This window comes from Saccopteryx leptura, chromosome 6 (assembly GCF_036850995.1).
Source record: "Saccopteryx leptura isolate mSacLep1 chromosome 6, mSacLep1_pri_phased_curated, whole genome shotgun sequence".
Taxonomy (NCBI): domain Eukaryota; kingdom Metazoa; phylum Chordata; class Mammalia; order Chiroptera; family Emballonuridae; genus Saccopteryx; species Saccopteryx leptura.
The window spans coordinates 128,293,727-128,315,778 of record NC_089508.1 but is presented as its reverse complement, the minus strand read 5'-3'; the positions used below and the strand labels follow the sequence as shown (position 1 = coordinate 128,315,778).

Genomic DNA, 22,052 nt, shown 5'->3' with positions numbered 1-22,052 from the left:
TTCTATCTGGTTTTCTTTGTGCTCCACCCCTCCCCCCATGCCTTCTCTCTCCTTCCTCGCCCCACCCCCCTTACCATCACATTCTTGTCCATACCCCAAGAACACCATAGACCTGCTCCAAAAGGAGAAATGCACCCCCATGTTTGTGGCAGCATTGTTCACAATAGCGAAGATCTGGAAACAGCCCAAGTGTCCGTCAGAGGATGAGTGGATTAAAAAGCTTTGGTACATATATACTATGGAATACTACTCAGCCATAAGAAATGATGACATCGTATCATTTACAATAACATGGATGGACCTTGATAACATTATACGGAGTGAAATAAGTAAATCAGAAAAAACTAAGAACTATATGAATCCATACATAGATGGGACATAAAAATGAGACTCAGAGACATGGACAAGAATGCACAACACAAAAGTTTTTAATCCTTTCTACATATGATTCCTGACATTATTTCATTAAAAGAAAAAGTTGATTGCAACTCACTGAATTGAATCTGACTGTTAAAGACCTATAGTTGGAGAAACATTGGACTAGAAAATGTTTACATATCCTTGTGATTCCTGAGATTCTGTAATTAATGTGAAGTGGGAAGTGGGTTATTTTCCTATTATTAGCAGCCAGAGTAGCAGGGTTACTAGAGTTCTTCTAACTTCAGCAGATCCGCAGAACAGGACATATAAATTCGTAGCTCAAACTGAATAGAGTATCCATAGTGATAGTGTCAATTTTAGCAAGACATCTGTTAAGTCTTTTATTATGGCCCTGGGTGTGAGATGGGGGAATTTGCTAGATGGTGGTAAAAGTCGATGGGTGTCGTGACTTTGAGTATCTGTGTCTGGAGGGGTTTGATTTGTAGACACGACACCACTGGGATTCTGGTGATCTAAGTGGAGGCTCTGACACAGTATGTCTTTGAAGCCTTGTCTGGAAGGTGTGCTTATCAAATCTTTGATGAAGTGAAGAGAGAAAGTCATCTGGTGAATCTCACGATTTACCCAGTGCAACTTAAAGAAATGGAAATAAACGTAAACCATTTCACTCGGGGCCAAGAAATTCAGTTACATCAGTTCACGAAGGTAGAGGTGTGATTTAGAAGGGGCTCATATAATAAAGTGTGGAGTCTCAGTCACCTGCATCAATGGTGTGGTTAGCCTTTGAGGAGAACTGATGTGACCTGCAGTAGTAGATTGCATTAGGAAAATGTAAGCTCAATGCTTGACCCCAGCACTGGTTGCCTCACACCTGTACTGTGAGGTTTAGGTCTGGAATACTCTATAAGCATAAATTAACTTTCAGGTTAGACCAGGGGTCAGAATCTTTCTGGCTGAGAGAGCCATGAACACCACATATTTTAAAATGTAATTCCACGAGAGCCATACAGTGACCCGTGTACATAAGGCATTATCCAAAAAAATTTGGTGTTGTCCCGAAGGACAGCTGTGATTGGCTCCAGCCACCCGCAACCATGAACATGAGCGGTAGGAAATGAATGGATTATAATACATGAGAATGTTTTATATTTTCAGCGTTTTTGTTTTTTTTTTATTATTAAAAATTTGTCTGCGAGCCAGATGCAGCCATCAAAAGAGCCACATCTGGCTCGCGAGCCATAGGTTCCTGACCCCTGGGTTAGACATTAAAAGGAGTTGGAATTTGTCAAACTGTAAAAAGTAATTTTTAAAAAATTATTTGTTATTTTTTACAGAGAGGAGTTGGGGTGAGTAGGAAATGAGAAGTATCAACTTATAGTTGTTTTCACTTGAGTTTTTCATTGATTGCTTGCACATACCTTAACTGGGCAAGTCCAGGGTTTCGAATCAGCGACCTCAGCGTTCCAGGTTGCCACTCTATTGATTGTGCTACCACAAACTAGGTTACAAAGTAATTTTTTATTGGCTATCTTCAGATATGGTGAAGTTGCTTTGGCGTGAGTGAATATTTTAGGCATACTTGGGGTCAGTGTGGTCTTAAAACATTATTTGCTTGAGAGTGTCCAAAACATTGGGATATCTATGTGTCTTTTAAGTTGGCACCTGAAAGTTTTCATCATGAATTTTAAATATTTAATTTTAAAAAGTTGAGGATATAATTTCTGACATTGTAAGTATTAACTTTGTAAAAATAAAAACAAAGTTATCTAAATACAGTAGTAGCCCTGGCTGAATAGCTTGGTTGGTTAGAGCTTTGTCCCAGAGTGCAGAGGTTGTGGGTTTGATCTATAGTCAGGGCAGATACCTTCCTAGATCTTACATTTTCCTAATGCAATCTGCTACTGCAGCTTCCTGTCTCTCTTTCCCCTTTCCTCTCTAAAATAGATCAGTAATTTAAAGACTGCTTAGAAGTCTTTAAAGCTTGACCAGGTAGTGGCACAGTGGATAGAGCATCCATCTGGGACACTGAAGACCCAGGTTTGAAATTCTGAGGTCGCTGGTTTGAGTGTGGTATCATAAACATGACCCCATGGTTGCTGGCTTGAACAAGGGGTCACTGGCTTGGCTTAAGCCCCTGGTCAAGACACGTGTGAGAAGCAATCAGTGAACAACTACAGTGCTGCAACTATAAGTTGATCCTTCTCTCTCTCCCTTCCTGTCTGTCTGTCTCTCTTCCTCTCTCTGAAAAATAATCAGTAAAGAAAAAATTTTTTTCTAAGTGAGAGGAGGTGAGATAGAGAAATTCTTGCATGCACTCTGACCAGGATCTACCTGGCAGCCCCTGTCTGGGGTTGATGCTCAAATCAATTGAGTTATCCTTGGCACACAGGGCCGATGCTCAAACCAGTTGAGCCACTAACTGCGAGAGGAGAAGAGAGGGAAGGAGATGAAGCAGAAGAGAAGCTGATGGTCGTCTCTCATGTGTGCCCTGACTGGGGATCAGGCCCGGGACATCCACATGCTGAGCCAATGCTCTATCCACTGAGCCAACTGGCCAGGGCCAATAAAATTAAAAAAAAAGTTATATAGGGATTTTAGACTGCTCCTAACTTCTGTGTTATTCAGGGTCAGCTGTAGTATCCTCATAAATGAGTTGGGAAATGCTCTTGTATTTTCTGAGTTTGTGTAGGATTAATTCTTTTTTTCTATATATCTAATAGAACTTACCAATAATTCCCCTAGACCTGGGCCTTTTTTATTTTTTAAGATTTTATTTATTCATTTTAGAAGAGAGAGAGAGAGAGAGAGAGAAAGCAGGAGAGGAGGAGCAGGAAGTATCAACTCCCATATGTGCCTTGACCAGGCAAGCCCACGGTTTTAAACCAGCAACCTCAGCATTTCAGGTTGGTTCTTTATCCACTGCACCACCACATAAATCTTTTCTTTATAGGAAGATTTTTAATAATTTAATTTCTTAATATAAATCTATCCATGTTTTCTGTTACTTCTTGAGTCAGTTTTGGTAATTTGTATCATTCTGGGAATTTGTCTATTTCATATTTTTCCTTTTTCTTTTTGAACTTCATCCATTTTCCCACAAAATTTTATCCTAAAGCAAAAGTCAGACTTTTTCTTTAAAGGGCCAGATGGTAGGCTTTGTAAGCCATGTAATCTCTATTGTAACTACTTAGTATTTTTTCATTGTAGTGCGAAAATGGCCACAGACAACAGGCAAACAGCTGCGTAGGGTTGTGCGCCCATAAAACTTTCTTGGTAGTGAGCTGGATTTGGCCCATGGGCTGTTCTGAAGTAATAAATTCAATGGTTGAAAATCTTCTGTTGATAATTCAATTATCTAGGCAGATCAAGTTTATGAAGAATAGTGTGGAAATTAATTTCCTTGCTTGCATATCTTTATGTACCTTTATGGCTACTTATATTCTAGTTTGAAGATTGAGACTTCATTTCCAAGATGTTTTAGAGATAATTAGGTATTTTTGTAGTTTTTTGGGGTGAGAAGGGACATGGCCCTCGTAGTATGATTTCCTAGGGCCATAAATCAAGTCCCCTATCTGGTCAGTGTTCTTTCTGCTAAAAGGAGACATTTGAAATAAAATTTGCTATGTGGTAGAAATTATATAGACTGTGTCATTTAATCTTCACAGTGGTTCTTTCAGGTAGTAGTATAATTCTCATTTTTCAGCTGAGACTTAGATTTGGATAATTTGCCAGGTCGTGATGCTGATATGTGGTGAAGTGCAGAAGCGTGCCTGGGCCTGTGATGTCTGACTTCAGAAGTTGGTGCTCTTTCCACCATGCTGCCTTTTATGGAAGATACGGACTGTAGTGCTAGGGTTGTACTAGATGTTTTCTTTTCAGATCTCTGCCATTCCCAAGATTTTGATTCTATAAATTCCTTTTCAGATAGAGGTGTGGAAAAGTACCTAGTTTTACGGACTTCAATAACTAACCACTTACTCATTGGCAGCTGTTGATTGTAATTGTCCTTAGTGACCAGGGGCTGCTTCTGGGCTCTGAATGCTGTGTGTGCCGTCTGTTGTGATAGTTGAGATGGAAATTAGTAGGTCTGTAATTGGCAAGTTGTTTGTTTGTAGTTTATGGATCATTTTTGCTCCTGCCTCAGTTGCATAACATGTGGAAGACTATTTAGGGCTACCTGACTTTGTTATCTGAAGGCTTCTTACAAGAGAACTGGTACAGTAACATCTCATACTTGGTAGTGTGGCCTTTTGTAGTCTGGAAATTCTAATAGTCCAGCATTTGAGCAAAATAGTCCTGTATTTACTCTATGACTTTCTATATACTATGCCCAGAATAAATGGATATACTTGTCCATCACAGAGACATATAGAAAAACATTAAATTCTTTATTCATAATAGCCTCTAAACTGGAAATAGCTGTCTGTCAACTGTAGGCTGGGTAAACCCATTGAGGCATAGTTACCTAATAGTCCTACACAGTCCTGAGGAAGAGTGAGCTATTGTTACATGCACCATCCATAAGGATGCATCTCAGAGATGTAACATTGAACAAAGGAAGCCAAACACTTTCAGAAAGGACCTTTATGATTTCATTTACATGAAATTCAAAAATAAGCTGTGCTATCTTTTATGATAGGTATCAGAATAATGGCTGCCTTTGAGGGTACACAGTGGAACCCTATGGGGTGTTTGAAGTATTCTGTGTCATGATTGGGGTGGTGGTTATGTGTGTGAATATATAAAAATTGACCTGTACATTTAAAAAATGTAGACTTGTCATATGTTAATACTTTGGTAGAAAAGTAGGAAAAGGTATCCAAGTTCAGTACCTATAGCTTCTGTATCTTCTGCTTCAGCTGTAGCTCTCTAGACATGAAGGGGTTACCCCTATAATTGAAGAACCCCTTTCCTTAGTGTGATCACCTGGTTAAGAAACCGGCTGGTGGCACACCACTTGATTTACTGTTTTCAGTTAATAAAGAAATTTTCTTTATAGAAACAGGCATGTCTTGGAGGTCCTGCAAGTTTGGTGCCAGATTACTGCAAGAAAACAAGCATTGCCACAGAGTGGGTTTAACCCTTCAGCCGGTGGAGGGTCTACCTTACATTTGTAAAAACCGCAGCATCTGAAAAAAACAAAAACAAAACAAAAACAAATAAAAAAAAAACACCTGCAGCATCTGTGAAGCACAGTACAGGGAGGCTGCCTGTAAACTGTTTGCTCAGTTCTGAGTGATGTGTGAATGCTGTGTTTTACAGAAAGGGGAGTTTCTGGTCTTAAAAGACAAGGGCAATTTGTTACATATTGAGTGGTTACTTTAAAAAAACTTTTCTGTTCCTGTATGTGCTCTGATGAGGGTTTATATACTTTAGTCCTTTATCAGATATGTTTTTTGCAAATATTTTATCTTAGTGTATGGCTTGTCTTCTCATTTTCTTTTTTTTTTTTCATTTTTCTGAAGCTGGAAACAGGGAGAGACAGTCAGACAGACTCCCGCATGCGCCCGACCGGGATCCACCCGGCACGCCCACCAGGGGCGACGCTCTGCCCTCCAGGGGGCGATGCTCTGCCCATCCTGGGCGTCGCCATGTTGCGACCAGAGCCACTCTAGCGCCTGGGGCAGAGGCCACAGAGCCATCCCCAGCGCCCGGGCCATCTTTGCTCCAATGGAGCCTTGGCTGCGGGAGGGGAAGAGAGAGACAGAGAGGGAAAGCGCGGCGGAGGGGTGGAGAAGCAAATGGGCTCTTCTCCTGTGTGCCCTGGCCGGGAATCGAACCCGGGTCCTCCGCACGCTAGGCCGACGCTCTACCGCTGAGCCAACCGGCCAGGGCGTCTTCTCATTTTCTTGATGGATTCAAGTAGATATAAAGATACTCAGATTTTCAATTATTTCCTTGTGTCAGTTTTGGTAACTTTGGTGTTCCAAAGAATTTCTTTATTTCATGTAAGTTGTCAGATTTACTGGCATAAAATTATCTTTGATGTCCCCTTATTAATTTCTGATACTACAATATGTGTTTTATCTTTTTTTCTTGATTAGTCTAGTTAAGGATTTATAAACTTTATTGTTTTCAAATATTAATTTTTGGTTTTGTGTCTTTTTCTCAGTTTTCAATTTTGCTGATTTCTAATTATTTTGAATTTGCTTTTTTCCTCTACCTTCTCTAGGTAGAAGTTTCATTCATTGGTTTTGAACACTTCTCCTTTTCTAATATAATCACTCAAATCTTTAATATTCCCTTTAAGCACTGTTTTAAGTTTATCTCACAAATGTTGTATTTTCATTATCACCGAGTTTGAACTATTTTCTAATTTCCCTTTATTTCTTCCTTTAGACATTTAGAAATGTCTTGCTTAATTTCCAAATATATGAGATATTATCAGTTTCAAATAGAATTTTCTTGGGGACCAAGAATATACTCTGTCTGATTTCAGTCCTTTGAAATGAATGGATACTAGTTCATACCAGCGTATGATGGGGAGCATTCTTTGTGGACTTAAAAAGAATGTATAGCCCTGGCCGGTTGGCTCAGCGGTAGAGCGTCGGCCTGGCGTGCGGAAGTCCCGGGTTCGATTCCTGGCCAGGGCACACAGGAGAGGCGCCCATCTGCTTCTCCACCCCTCCCCCTCTCCTTCCTCTCTGTCTCTCTCTTCCCCTCCCGCAGCCGAGGCTCCATTGGAGCAAAAGATGGCCTGGGCGCTGGGGATGGCTCCTTGTCCTCTGCCCCAGGCGCTAGAGTGGCTCTGGTCCCGACAGAGCGATGCCCCAGATGGGCAGAGCATCGCCCCCTGGTGGGCGTGCTGAGTGGATCCCGGTCGGGCGCATGGGGGAGTCTGTCTGACTGCCTCCCCATTTCCAGCTTCAGAAAAAAAAAAAAATAATAATAAATTTAAAAAAAAATGTATAGGCCCTGGCTGGATGGCTCAGTGGTAGAGTTGTGTGCTCAGTGTATGGACATTCTGGATTTGATTTCTAGTCAGAGCACAGGAGAGAAGCGACCATCTGCTTCTCTCCCCTCTTCCTCTTCCCCTCCTGTAGCCAGTGGCTCAGTTGGTCTGAATTGGCCTCAGACAATAGCGGTTGCCAGGTGTATCTTGGTTGGGGCACATGCAGGAGTCTTTCTGTCTGTCTCCCCTCCTCTCACTTAAAAAAAAAAGTATACTCTGTTTTGTTAGGTATAGTGTTCTGTAATGTTTTCTGCTATCTTTTTAAGAAACGTTTTTGTTCAGAATTTATCATCACAGGAGGTCACTCTGATATGAGCTACTTTGATATTACCAGTGTTAGTTTTTATATATTATTTCTTCATAATATATTCTCTTTGAAAGCATCCGATGGCAGATATACTAAAATGTAATAGTTTACAAACAGGTTATGGTTTGTGTGGTCTGATGTCTGTGTAAATACGTTTCTTTATCCAGTACATGTGCTTTAAGGTGATTGTAGGGTCTTCATATATATTAAATGATGATGCTTTTTCATTAATATGCAAACTTCTTCTGAAAAAAGTTTTTGTTTTTTGTATTTCATTACATCAGTTAAGGATGTGACAGAATGTGCATTATTAAGCAGCACCTGATACAGAGCCTGACATAATTCTTTACTGAATTTAGTAAAAGTTTTGCCTGCTTTTCAAGGTACACTGCCTGGTTTCTTCTCTCCACAGTGGTCCCACATCTGAAACATGGCAGCAGACTGGCTAGGCAGTATTGTGTCCATCAACTGCGGGGACAGCCTGGGTGTCTATCAGGGAAGAGTGTCTGCAGTGGATCAGGTCAGCCAGACCATTTCTCTCACTCGGCCTTTCCACAATGGAGTGAAGTGCCTTGTGCCAGAAGTCACCTTCAGGTGAGCCGTGACAGACCCTTCTGGGTCTGACTGTGGTGTGGGGCTGAGCCAACGCCAGCTCGCCAGTGTTGTCTTGTGTGGGGCTGCCTGAGCAATGTCTCGTCAGAGGGGGCTCTGCAGTCTCAGGTCTTACAGTCCCACTGCTGTTCAGTACTGTTGAAACTTGCTGTCAGCTTATGGTTCAGGGTTCCTGAAACGTTTTCTTATCTCCATCAAGCATGCAATATACAGTGTGTCTGTAAAGTCATAGTGCACTTTTGACCAGTCACAGGAAAGCAACAAAAGACGATAAAATGTGAAATCTGCACCAAATAAAAGGAAAACTCTCCCAGTTTCATACCTATTCAGTAGTTTGATGTGGGCTCATGCACAGATTTTTTAGGGCTCCTTAGGTAGCTATCCCGTATAGCCTCTACAGACTGGTCACTGACTGATGGCCTACCAGAAGGGGGTTTCTCCACCAAACTGCCGGTTTCCTTCAACTGCTTATCCCACCGAGTAATGTTATTCCTATATGATTGCGCTTCGTTATAAACGCGCCGATATTCACGTTGCACTTTGGTCATGGATTCGAATTTAGCGAGCCACAGAACACACTGAACTTTCCTCTGTACCATTCACATCTCCACTGGCATGGCCGTGGGCTGCTCCGCTGTATACACGATGTTACGTCATCATCTGCGCATGCACACATGCTGCCACATCATCCTACAGAAACTGGGAGGGTTTTCCTTTTATTTGGTGCAGATTTCACATTTCTATCATCTTTTGTTGCTTTCCTGTGACCGGTCAAAAGTGCACCATGACTTTACGGACACACTGTAATATATTCTTTGAATGGGTCAAAATCAGAATAAGCTGTTTTCTAGTTTCAGATTTTTCTTTCTCAGTTTTGTGTCACTGTGCTTTCTTAATGGAAGGCTGTTGTTGATTTTCCCCTGCAACATGTAGCCATCTGTGTAGGTGTATAGTATAATTTATCTCCAGGAGCTCAAGTTCTTGTTACAGGAATGTCTTTTTCTGTTTCATTTTTTTTTTTAATTCATTTTAGAAAGGAGAGAGAGAAGGAGGAGGGGGGGGGGAGCAGGAAGCATCAACTCCCATATGTGCCTTGACTAAGCAAGCCCAGGGTTTCGAACCGGCGACCTCAGCATTTCCAGGTTGACACTTTATCCACTGCGCCACCACAGGTCAGGCCTATTTCCTTTTTTTTGAGAGAGACAAAGGTGTGTGGACAGAGCAAGAAGCATCAACTTGTAATAGTTGCTTGTCCTATGTGCCTTGACTGGGGCAAGCCTGGGGTTTCAAACTGGCGACCTCAGTGTTCCAGGTCAACGGCTTTACCCATTGTGCCACCACAGGTCAGGCAGGAATGTTCTTTTCTTAGTGTTTGCCAGCATATCTGAGGTTCAGTTATCTTTTCATACCTCTTTTCACCAGTTTGGAAAACTTATGTTAAAAAAAAAAAAGGAGGGGCCCTGGCCGGTTGGCTCAGTGGTAGAGCATCGGCCTGGCGTGCAGGGGTCCTGGGTTCGATTCCCAGCCAGGGCATACAGGAGAAGCGCCCATCTGCTTCTCCACCCCTCCCCCTCTCCTTCCTCTCTGTCTCTCTCTTCCCCTCCTGCAGCCGAGGCTCCATTGGAGCAAAGATGGCCCGGGCGCTGGGGATGGCTCCTTGGCCTCTGCCCCAGGCGCTAGAGTGGCTCTGGTCGCAACAGAGCGATGCCCCGGAGGGGCAGAGCATCACCCCCTGGTGGGCAGAGCGTCGCCCCTGGTGGGCATGCCAGGTGGATCCCGGTCGGGCGCATGCGGGAGTCTGTCTGTCTGTCCCCGTTTCCAGCTTCAGAAAAATACCAAAGATAAAATTTAAAAAAAAAAAAAAAGGAGGACTATTGGGCAAGAGCTTTCTTAACTTTCTGAACAATCGCTCCATGTAACCTTTTCTTTAGGTGTATCCATTTTTATTTCTCTGAAGTCTCAGTGGAAGGAATGTCCTTTTGTGTCCAGGGCTCACGTTAGCATGCATGCTTTATGTGCTCTTCTTTTCTGTCTCCTTTGAGACCTGTCCATCTTTTTTTGTCTTTAGTTACAGCTTTTATACTGTCTCTTTGCACTTAGCATTCTAACATTCCTAGCCTCCCCTGTATACAGTACAGACATTCCCCAATCCCACATACAACTTGAATTTGCAAAATTATCATTTCTTTCTCTTTACACCCACAGCTCTTTTCAGAGCAAAATAGTCTGCCTTCATTCCCTTTGTGGCCTTCATCCTTACCCTACCTAATCTTTTTTCTTACTTTCCTATCTTGCTGAACTAGCTCTTGCCAGGGTTTCAGAGGACCGAATTGCCAAGTTCAGTGACAGTGTCTCGATTATAATATATTCAAATGCTCCTTAACTTTTGAAGTATTCCCTTTTATTTTTTTGATTTGAGAGAAAGAGAGAAACAGATTGATTTGTTGTTCCACTTATTTATGCAGTCATTGGTTGATTTATTTATGTACCCTGAATAGGGATCCAACCAGCAACTTTGGGATATCGAGATGATACTGTAACCAACTGAGCTACTTGGCCAGGGCAGTTGTTCTCTTCTTTCAGTTTCTCTGTCACCACTTTGGATTTTCTTTTCATGTTTTCCTCTATTTTTCTTTTTCTTCAGGTTCCATTGCTTCTTTTTAAAGATCGATTTACTCAAATTTCTTATCTTTGATTCTTTTCTCATTCTGTATTCTCTAGACAGTCTCAGGTACTTTCGTATACGTTAATGAGACCCCAAATTTTTTTTAGTAGTTATAATAAACATTTATTGAATTATTAATAACTAAGTACTAGACTTAATGATTTGCATGTGTCCTGTCAGTTATGCCCGTGAGGATATTTATGAGCTGGCCATTGTTATTACGGACGATTTCTGTGCTTGCATGTACCATATCTTTCCTGGACGCCATTTTCTGAGCTCCAGAAACTTCATTTTTATTGTCTACTGCTCATTTCGAGGTGGAGAACCTTAAATCTTCAATTTAAGATTTTCAAAGCTGAACTCATGTTACTTGCAGGTATCTTTTTCAAAAATCTTCCTGTAGGCCCTGGTCTGTTGGCTCAGTGGTAGAGCGTCGGCCTGGCGTGCAGAAGTCCCAGGTTCGATTCCCGGCCAGGGCACACAGGATAAGTGCCCATCTGCTTCTCCACCCCTCCCCCTCTCCTTCCTCTCTGTCTCTCTCTTCCCTTCCCGCAGCAAGGCTCCATTGGAGCAAGGATGGCCCGGGCGCTGGGGATGGCTCCTTGGCCTCTGCCCCAGGCGCTAGAGTGGCTCTGGTCATGACAGAGCGACGCCCCGGAGGGGCAGAGCATCGCCCCCTGGTGGGCGTGCTGGGTGGATCCCGGTCGGCGCATGCAGGAGTCTGTCTGACTGTCTCTCCCCGTTTCCAGCTTCGGAAAAATACAAAAAGAAAAAAATCTTCCTGTAATAGGTGACTTAATGACACCTTTCACCCAAGTTAGAAACTTAAGAATCATAGTAAATTCTTTCTCTTTGCCCCTCCTGCTCAGTTAGTTACCAAACCCTGTGGATGCCAAGTGTCTCCCCCTTCATCATCACCTGTCTGTTTGTCCCTTCTTATTTCTTACCTGGTCTCTGGACAGGTGCTCCTACCTCTAGTTTTCCCACCTGTAACCACCAGAAAACCCAGTGTGATTATGACTGGCCCCCAGTTACCTCCACAGATCTTCCCTCCCAGAGGCCCTCACAGCTTCCTTCCCTATAGTCATGACATCTATGTTTGCAGTTTATCTGATGGGCCACATCTTAGGCTCTGAGCCTTGGCCTGGGATGCCACTCCTGCATGGCCTGCTCTTATTCCCCCCCCCCCCCACACACACCTACTTAGTGTGCATATTTCATCATCTGTGCCAACTTAACATCTGTATTTTCCTATGCACACCTCTGTCCTAAGATTAACGTTTTTGATTGTCTGCTTGTTGTCTCTGCTGACCAGATGTGAGTTCTTTGTGGGCACATACTGTTCATACTGTTTTTCATCTCTGTGTGCTCCCTTCCCAGTGCAGGGCTTACCTCATAGTGAGTGCTCTGTATATGCCTGCTGAGTGAGCAAGGGAGGGAATGAATGAAAAAGTTCTGAAGGCCCTGGCCAGTGGCACAGTAGAGAGTGTCAATGCAGAGTGCCAATGTCTCCTGCTTGATTCTGGGATCGCTGGCTCCACCTGTAGGTGGCCAGTTTGAGCCCTGGTCAGAACACATATGAGAAGCAATCAGTAGGTGTACAAGTAAGTTGAGTAATGGGTTCTCTCTGTCTCTCCTTCTCTCTCCCTTCTCTCTCAAATCAATAGGAGGAAAAGAAAAAAGCTATTAAGCATCTGGAAATCTAGATGTTAATGATAGTTTTGTGATTAACAGTAAGGTTCTTTAAGGCTAGTGCTATGTCATGTGATTTTTTTGTTTGAGAGTGAGCGAGCAAAACAGGAAAGGAGGGGGGAAAAGAGAGATGAGAAGCATTAAATCATTGCTTCACTTTAGTTGTGCATTGATTGTTTCTCATATATGCCTTGACCTAGGATTGGATCAACAACCACTGAAGCTGAGCCAGTGACCCCTTGCTCAAGCTGGCAACCTTTGGCTTCAAGCCAGCAACCTTTGGGCTCAAGCCGGTGAACCTGGGATTGTGTTGACAATCCTGTGCTCAAGCCAGTGACCTTGGGTTCAAACCAGTGACCTCCGTGTTCTGGGTCAACAACACTCTGCCGCACCATCAGTCAGACTCAGGTGGATGTTGGTGGCTGAACCTTGTCCTCCAGTGTGCTGCCACCTCGCCTAGTTTTTGTCTCTGAAAGCTCAGTGTAAAGCAGCCCTGCAAAGGTGCAGCTGGCTGCTGTGATTCCAGTTTTGTCACTGCTACCAACTACTGCTGTAGTTTTGAGAATTGGATTCTTTTGTGCATTTCAGGGCAGGTGACATTACGGAATTAAAAATTCTGGAGATACCAGGTCCTGGAGAAAACCAACATTTTGGATTCCTTCATCAAACAGAATTAGGCCCCTCTGGTGTTGGCTACCAAGTGGGTGTTGATCAGAATGGCACCGGCAGGTTGGTCAAGAAGCCCACCTCATCCAGCAGTACCCCTCAGAACATCCCTAAGAGGTTGGACATGAAGAGCCAAGATGCCGCCGCGTCCCCCCAGCAGCAGTGTTCCCGGAGCTATGTGGACAGGTACACGGAGCCCTTGAGCCAGTCCAAAAACTTCCGTCGTCGGCATAACTCGTGTAAGTCGGAGCAAGTTGATACTTCTTATTCACCTGATGTTTGAGGGCTGTAAGTTCTTATCCACTGCTATTCTTTGAACAGTCCTTTGTTACCTGAATGAAAAAAGATGCTGGCAGGACTTCACAGAAATATTGCATTAAAGGGTTCTCTTATTAAAGGGCTGTGTCCTCCTCAAGATGTAGTAGGAAAGAAGGGAGCTGATAGAGACTCCCACCAGCCCTCTGCCCTCTCTAACTACTTCCTTGTCTTCTGGAGATCTGCCTGGAGTTCACATGACTAGAAAGGGTACTGTTTTCAGTCTTGTGGCTGATGGGCTGTAGTGATGTCTGAGGTGCAGCTATACTTGGGTTGCTCCAGGAGAGGCTTGAGTCATATCTCTCCTTGTGATGTGGCCCCATCCTCCATTAGAGGAGCGAGGAGGACTTTCCTGGACAGCTCTGTGACCTTAGTGTCTGACAGACTGACAGGTATGTTGGGTGTGCTGTGCTCAGTGTCCCTACTGGAGCGTCCAGAGCACACAGTGGTGTATGCTGATGCTGTTTGGTTTAGGACTAGAAAGTTGTTGAATGCTGTTTGCTCATTAGAGAGCCACAGTTGGTTCACTGGACTCTGATTGGCTCTGTTACACACCGATGTAACAGGAATCTGTTACATCAGAGGCACAGGGATCTGTGTGGCACTGGTGGCAGAGGTCATTTTTAAGTTTTGAAATTAGCTGATTCTGTGAATAAACAATAAAGATTTGAAAATTTTAAAAATATATTTCAAGGTTCTTTTCTGTAGGTAGTGCTTCTTAAGTAACTATCAGAATTGATCATGATTGGAAACCTTAGACTGAAATTGAATTGTTACTTCTGTATCCTTTGAAAACCTGTAGAATGCTTGGATAGAAAATGAATCTTTCCTTAGAGTCTAGACTTTAACCTTTGTTGTTTGGCTTTCTTCTCTCTTTAAGAAAAAAAAAAGAGACCTTTTTTCTTTACCAAAAATACTGACTTATTAGTTTAAAGTTTAAATGCTCAAGCAGTTAATAATGTCATACACTTGAAAGTAATCTTTATTAACCATTTATATTTTATTTTTTCACATCCTCTTCCTGTCATTAACATCTTCTATTGATGATACATTGGTTACAATTAATGAACCAGTGTTGGTACATTATTATTAACTATAGTCTCTCTATTACTCAGATTGCCTTAGTTTCCCCTCGTGTCCTTGTTACATACAGCACCGCATCCGACATGCCACGTTACATTCATTAGTCATGTCTCCTTGGCTCTGATGGCTTCTCAGACTTCCATAGTCTTTGATGACCTGGGTAGTTTTGATAAGCACTGGTCAGATATACAGTGGTACCTTGATACACGAGCACTTTAAATCACGAGCAATTTGAGAGACAAGCAGTCACTCCTGAAATTTTTTGCTGTAAGTCACTAGTAGATATTTGAATCACAAGCTTCCGCCACCCTCCACTAGATGGGCTACTGAATGTTCTAAAAGGGAGGAAGAAACAAACTTCCGTGGAAAGATTTTTGTTGAAATGGCCTGTAAGTGAAAGTGAGGAAAGTGTGGCAAACAAGCCAAGTCAGTGAAGAAAATGATGATGATTAAGCAAAGTAAAAAAAAATAGCAATTAAGTTTAGTGATCAAGTTACATATCATACATAGTGTGAAGTTAAGTTTTGCAATTAAATGTAGTGTTAAGTGTGTAGAGAGTAAGCGATAGCACACAAAATGAAACCCTCCTCTGCCAGTCCCCTCCCCCTCTGCCAGCATCTTTGCCTGACCTTGAAGGTAAATACACTTCATAAACCAGTTTATTTCTTTACATTCTCTCTTATTATGTATATATTATGTATATGTAGATGTATTATTTATAAAGTATATTTTCTTATTCAAAAGCATATAAAACAAAAAAATCGTGTGGTTTTTGGAGGCTGGAGCAGATTAATTGCATTCCCATTAATTTAAATGGGGAAATTCTATTTGACACACGAGCAGATTGAGTCATGAGCTCAGCCATGAAACTAATTAAACTTGTGTCAAGGCACCACTGTATTTTGTAGAATATCCCTCGGTATTTGATGTGTTTCTTATGGTTGGACTGGGTTTATGTGTTTTGGGGAGGAAGACTACAGAGATAAAGTTTTGTTTTAATGTTGACCTTGGTTGCTGGGCTGAGGTAGTATGTGTCACATTTGTTCTGTGACCTCTTTTACCTCCTTTCCAAACTGTAATCTTTGTGAGGAAATTGCCGTGCAGTCCACACCTCAGGCATGGGCAGTGATGCAGAGTGCCTACCTCAGTTATCTGGAGTTCTGCCCCAGAGATTTTTCCCCTATGTATTTACTTGCCCGAGCATTTATTTTTATCAGTATGGACTGAATTCATCACTGTCTGTTTTGGTGCTCATCGCTCAGCCTTGGGCCCTGGGAGCTCTTTCAGTCGGCTCCTGGGCCTTTGCAGTGCCCCCTAGCTTGCACTCTGGAGTACATGGATGCTGGTGCTCTCCTGGCAGTTCTCCACTTTCTGGCACTGCAGGAGGCTCCAGGTGCATCTCCTGTTTTCTGCCTAGCCCTGATCAGCCATGTCGCTAAGGAGCCTGTATCCTTTTATTGGAGAATGGTATTGACCATGGTCTGGGTGCTGGCTGTGCTCACTGCTCATGGGTGTTGCCCTTTAAGCTGATGGTGCAGGGAAATATTTGTGCATACCTAACCAGTGTGTGTGTGTGTGTGTGTGTATGTGTGTATGTATATGTAAACATATATATATGTATATATATACATACATATACATACACACACACACACACACACATAGCTGTATATATTTCTATATTAATTTCTGTACTGTATAAAGAAAGCTAACGAAGGGTTTATATTGATATCTGCAATTTTAACCCATTACTATGTGGATTATTGTAGCCTCTTGTGTGTGTGTGTGACAGAGACAGAGAAAGGGACAGATAGGAACAGACAGACAAGAAGGGAGAGAGATGAGAAGCATCAATTCTTCGTTGCATCACCATTGTTGATCATTGACCGCTTTGTCACATGTGCCTTGACCAGGGCTCTATGGTAGAGCGAATAACCCCTTGCTCAAGACAGTAACCTTGGGCTCAAACCAAGTTGGGCTTTAAGCCAGCGACCTTTGGGCTCAAGCCAGCGACCATGGGGTCATGTCTATGATCCCATGCTCCAGCCGGAGACCCCACGCTCAAGCTAGTGAGCCTGTGCTCAAGCCTGATGAGCCCACGTTCAAGCTGGTGACCTCTGGGTTTTGACCCTGGGTCCTCTGCATCCCAGTCAGACACTCTATCCACTGTGCCACCACCTAGTCAGTCTGTAATCTCCTTTTCTTACCTGTAATTTCAACAGTGAGATACCTATCCCTGTCACCTACCACCCACTGACTTAAATTATTCAAATCCAGTATACATGTATAGCAGTATCAGAATTACTAATCCTTGCCCCACCTCCTTCACTGACTTGTTTTATACATTTGTAATAGATTTGGTCGCATTCTGTATTCTACCTGAGATCCTCCAACCTACTCAGTGATTTTATAATTTTTTATTATTTTAATTTTTATTTATTTATTTATTTTATTTTATTTGTACTTTTCTGAAGCTGGAAACGGGGAGAGACAGTCAGACAGACTCCCGCATGCGCCCGACCAGGATCCACCCGGAACGCCCACCACGGGGTGATGCTCTGCCCACCAGGGGGCGATACTCTGCCCCTCCGGGGCGTCGCTCTGCTGAGACCAGAGCCACTCTAGCGCCGGGGGCAGAGGCCAAGGAGCCATCCCCAGCGCCCGGGCCATCTTTGCTCCAATGGAGCCTCGGCTGCGGGAGGGGAAGAGAGAGACAGAGAGGAAGGAGGGGGTGGGGGTGGAGAAGCAAATGGGCGCTTCTCCTATGTGCCCTGGCCGGGAATTGAACCCGGGTCCCGGGTCCCCCGCACGCCAGGCCGACGCTCTACCGCTGAGCCAACCGGCCAGGGCTAATTTTTATTTATTTTTTAAGGGAGATAAGATTACTACATGCGCTCCAACTGGGATCCACCTGGCAACCCCTGTCTAGGGCTGACATTTGAATCAATCTAGCCAATGGCTGCTAGAGGGGAAGAGGAGGTAGAAAGAAGCATGTGGTCGCTTCTCCTGTGTGCCCTGACCGGGAATCGAACCCAGGATGTCCATATGCCAGGCCAATGCTCTGTTCACTGAGCAAACCAGCCAAGGCCTATTTATTTATTATTTATTTATTTTAAAGACTTTATTTCCAGAAAAACCAGCTTTTTTATAGTCATGCCAAATGCTGCATTTCATTCCAAATGAAAAGAACTGACGATTAGGATAGAGGAAAGCAATAAAGCTGTGGTATAGACTTGAAGCATGTCAAAAGTGGTATGGTAAGGAAAAGGAGAGTTTTATCTCACAAAGCCATAAACACTGAGAAAATTAATTTTCTATTCCAGGAAATCAGTCATCAACACAGCACTTTGAAAATATTTAAGATTTGTGATAATAACAGGTACTGCAGTGGCATTCTGTGTGGTTCTCTATTTTGACATTTCCCATTACTGTGGCCTTGGTAAATGCTTTGGCCACACAGCATGTGGCTTCTGAGGTGATGTTCTTTGGGACCAACATTGTCTTCTTGGACCTTGCTGGAGTGAGATACGCTCTGGAGAAGCAGCAGCCCATGCATTGATAAAGTGGGGCACCCAGCTTGGAGAAGTATTTGTTTTCATTTAGCTTGCATTCTGGCCAAACCTGCATTGTAAACTCTCCATCAGGAAAAGAATGGAGAATATGCAGAAACACAGACAATGTTGCCAGAAGGACAGCTGCATGTTTTTTGTAGTAATCCGTTGCTCTTTTTTCTCTGGACTTTTTGAAGGATGTGTTCAGGGCAGTTGATTGTGGATCTGAAGAGGGATTTTAGCTTTGTTTTGTGATTTCTCAGTAACTGCTGGCCTATTTATTTTTTAGTGTTTATTTTATGATTTTAGAGAGAGAGAGAGAGATACGGGGACAGGAACATAGATATATTTTTGTATGTTCCCTGACCAGTGATCAAACTAGCAACTTCTGTGCTTCAGGACAAATCTCTAACCAACTGAGTTCTCTCTGGCCAGGGAAAAAAATTTTATTTACTTTATTTTTATTATTTTTCTTTTTCCAAATGAGGGTAGAGGAGATACAGAGACTCCTGCATGTGCCCTGACCAGGATCCACTTGGCAACCACATCTGGGGCCAATGCTCTGCCCATCTGGGGCTGTGCTCATAACTGAGCTATTTTTGGTGCCTGAGGAGGAAGCCTGAGTGCCATCCTCAGCACCTAGGGCTGATGCACTCCAACCACTCAAGCCATGGCTGTGTGTGTGTGTGTGTGTGGGAGAGAGAGAGAGAGAGAGAGAGAGAGAGAGAAAGAGAGAAGGGGGGAGGGGAAGGGGGGGAGAAATCCAGTTACCTACTAAAGCATATCTTGGTCACTTCCAGTTTTTGGTGATTATGAATAAAGCTGATTCTTCTGTGTGCCCTGAACAGGAATTGAGCCTGGAACATCCACACACCAGGCTGATGCTCTACCACTGAGCCAACTAGCTAGGACCAAAAAATTATTTATTTTGACAGAGACAGAGAGAGTCAGACAGACAGATAGGGACAGACAGGAAGAGAGATGAGAAGCATCAGTTCTTTGTGTGGCTACTTAGTCTCCTTAGTTGTTCATTGATTGTTTTCTCATATGTGCCTTGACTGGGGTGAGGGGTGGGTTGGGGAGTAGGGCTGCAGCAGAGTGAGTGGCCCCTTGTTTAAGTCAGCGACCTTTGTGCTCAAGCTGGAAACCTCGAGATTTCTAACCTGGGTCCTCCGAGTTTCAGTAGGATGCTTTATCCACTGTGCTGTCTGGTCAGGCAAATTTTTATTTATTTATTTATTTTTCTAAATTTTTTTTAATTTTTATTTTATTTATTCATTTTAGAGAGGAGAGAGAGAGAGGAGAGAGAGAAGGGGGGAGGAGCTGGAAGCATTAACTCCCATATGTGCCTTGACCAGGCGAGCCCAGGGTTTTGAACCGGCAACCTCAGCATTTCCAGGTCGACGCTTTATCCACTGTGCCACCACAGGTCCAAATTTTTATTTTTTAATTACAATTTACAGTCAAAATTATTTTAGTTTCAGGTGTGCAGCATAGTGATTAGTGATTAGACAATTGTATACTAAACAGTGGTCAATTTCGATACTCACCTGATACCATGTGTAGTTATTACAGTATTTTTTTTTTTTTTTTTTTTTTTTTTTTTATTTTTCTGAAGCTGGAAACAGGGAGAGACAGTCAGACAGACTCCCGCATGCGCCCGACCGGGATCCACCCGGCACACCCACCAGGGGCGGTGCTCTGCCCCCCAGGGGGCGATGCTCTGCCCATCCTGGGCGTCGCCATATTGCGACCAGAGCCACTCTAGCGCCTGAGGCAGAGGCCACAGAGCCATGCCCAGCGCCCGGGCCATCTTTGCTCCAATGGAGCCTTGGCTGCGGGAGGGGAAGAGAGAGACAGAGAGGAAAGCGCGGCGGAGGGGTGGAGAAGCAAATGGGCGCTTCTCCTATGTGCCCTGGCCGGGAATCGAACCCGGGTCCTCCGCACGCTAGGCCGACGCTCTACCGCTGAGCCAACCGGCCAGGGCTACTGACTATTCCTTATGCCCCACTTTACATCCCACATCCCCATGATTGTTTTGTAATTCCCAATTTGTACTTAATTCGTACTTACTAATTTCTTTATCTTTTTCACCCAACACCCCCGCCAGAGTATTACATAATTAAAATTACACTGTATGTAGGCTTTCAGATTGCCTTTCACTTAACAATGTGCACTTAAGACTCTTCCATCTCTTGTTGTAGATTGATAACTCATTTTCTTTCATTGATGAATAATATTTCACTGTAAAAATGTCTGTTTATCCAGTTACCTATTGAAGGATATCTTGGTCACTTCCAGTTTTTGGTGATTATGAATAAAGCTGCCATAAACATTTGTGTGCAGGTTCATATGGATATAAGTTTTCAGATAAGTTGCGTAAATACCTAAGAGTGTGATTGCTGGATGTTATGGTAAGACTATCAGTTTTTTTCTTTTTTTTTCCTTTTCCAAGTTGAGAGGAGGAGAGATAGACTCCCACATACACCCTGACTGGAATCCTTCTGGGGCCCACGTTCTGCCAATCTGGGGCCATGCTCGCTACTGAACTATTTTTTCGTGCCTGAGGCAAGGGCTCCATGGAGCCATCCTCAGCACCAGAGGCCAATGCGGTGGAACCAGTTGAGCCATGGCTACGGGAAGTGGGGAGAGGGAGAGAGAGAGAGAGAGAGATAGACAGAGAGAAGGGAGAGGTGAATGGGGGAGAAGCAGATGGTTGCTTTTCCTGTGTCCCCTGACTGAGGATTGAACCCAGAACATCCACATGCCCGGCCGACGTTCTACCACTGGGCCAACTGGCCAGTCCCTATATCTTTTCCCACTATTAACAATGGCAGAAGCTCTCTTGAAAGACTGCAGTTGATTTCAAAACAAGTAATTTATTTGACCTTTAACAATTTACTTGTATGAAAAAGTGCATTCACTCTCAGTACCCTGGTTGATGCTGCTTCTGCTTTCACTGTTTGGTCAGTTCCCTTTTCCTAGATTGTCTGCTTGTAAATGAGATAGATCATGGGCAGAAAAATGTTACTCTCTTTCAAGAGAATGTTTTTTGGATCTGGATTGTGTGGCAAATGTCGATGGCCTGGGAATTTTATCATGAAATGTGGCTCAGAGTTGTGATAGAATTACATCTGTTTATCTGTTGAGTAGCCTTGTGCAATGAGTAGGACAGTCAGCCAGAGACTGGCCGACTTGGCATTTACGTAATGTTTTATTCCATTCCGAGGAAACAGATCAGTTTCTTCCTGCTGTAGTGGCCTTGTGGGTCATCACTGTTTCCTCATAGTGAATGAAGAGAGAGACAAGCTTGGATTTAGATTTATTAGAAATCTATAACTAGAACTCCCTTTGGTATATGTACATTGATGTTGAGACCAGTAGATTTATGAGGCTATAAGAATATCATTTCTTTTCAATTCTGGCTTCTAAGTGTTCTTTCAAGGTTAGTAATGAATTGTTGAGGGATTTGTTGGTTCTAGTTAACCTAATCCAACATTGATGAGAGATTTAGCATAAGCAGATTTTAATCTCTTCCTTGGGTAGGGGGCAGTTACAAAGAATAGCTTCTATGACCTTGGTCATTGAACTGACCACTCAGAATGTTTTCAGGTAGATGAATAGGACATCATCTCAGGGAGCAGAGGGAAACTACTGGAGGTCTGCTGAGGATACAGGTTGTGTGTGGTCTGTTGAGTGTGATAGTGAGCCCACCATCTGAAGTCGGTAAGTTTTTTTGCCAAGTTTTCATGGTCCTACTGTGACTTCTTTCTTTTTTTTTGTATTTTTCCGAAGTGAGAAGTGGGGGGGGGGGCAGCAGACAGACAG

The 22,052-nt window shown here is 43.3% G+C and overlaps 2 protein-coding genes across 8 annotated transcripts in view; one reads left to right on the top strand and one right to left on the bottom strand.

Moving 5' to 3' along the window:
* The window catches only part of EDC3 (enhancer of mRNA decapping 3), a 64,380-nt gene that overhangs the window by 2,106 nt on the left and 40,222 nt on the right, over positions 1–22,052 (top strand). For 5 of the 7 annotated variants that reach the window (XM_066342738.1, XM_066342742.1, XM_066342737.1 and 2 more), the window contains 2 exons: positions 8,053–8,234; positions 13,198–13,514. In XM_066342738.1, the coding sequence (XP_066198835.1) occupies positions 8,071–8,234; positions 13,198–13,514 (481 nt within the window). In that variant the 5' untranslated portion in view covers positions 8,053–8,070. Of the gene's footprint in view, positions 1–3,263; positions 3,285–8,052; positions 8,235–13,197; positions 13,515–22,052 lie in introns of those variants that run through there. The other 2 variants (XM_066342741.1, XM_066342744.1) reach the window with 2 other exon arrangements.
* Positions 18,031–19,784, bottom strand: LOC136375970 (glycoprotein hormones alpha chain-like). The gene is made up of 2 exons (XM_066341725.1): positions 19,775–19,784; positions 18,031–18,449 (listed from the first exon to the last, which is right to left on the bottom strand). Exons 1-2 carry the CDS (start codon positions 19,782–19,784, stop codon positions 18,031–18,033), a joined length of 429 nt encoding a protein of 142 aa, XP_066197822.1.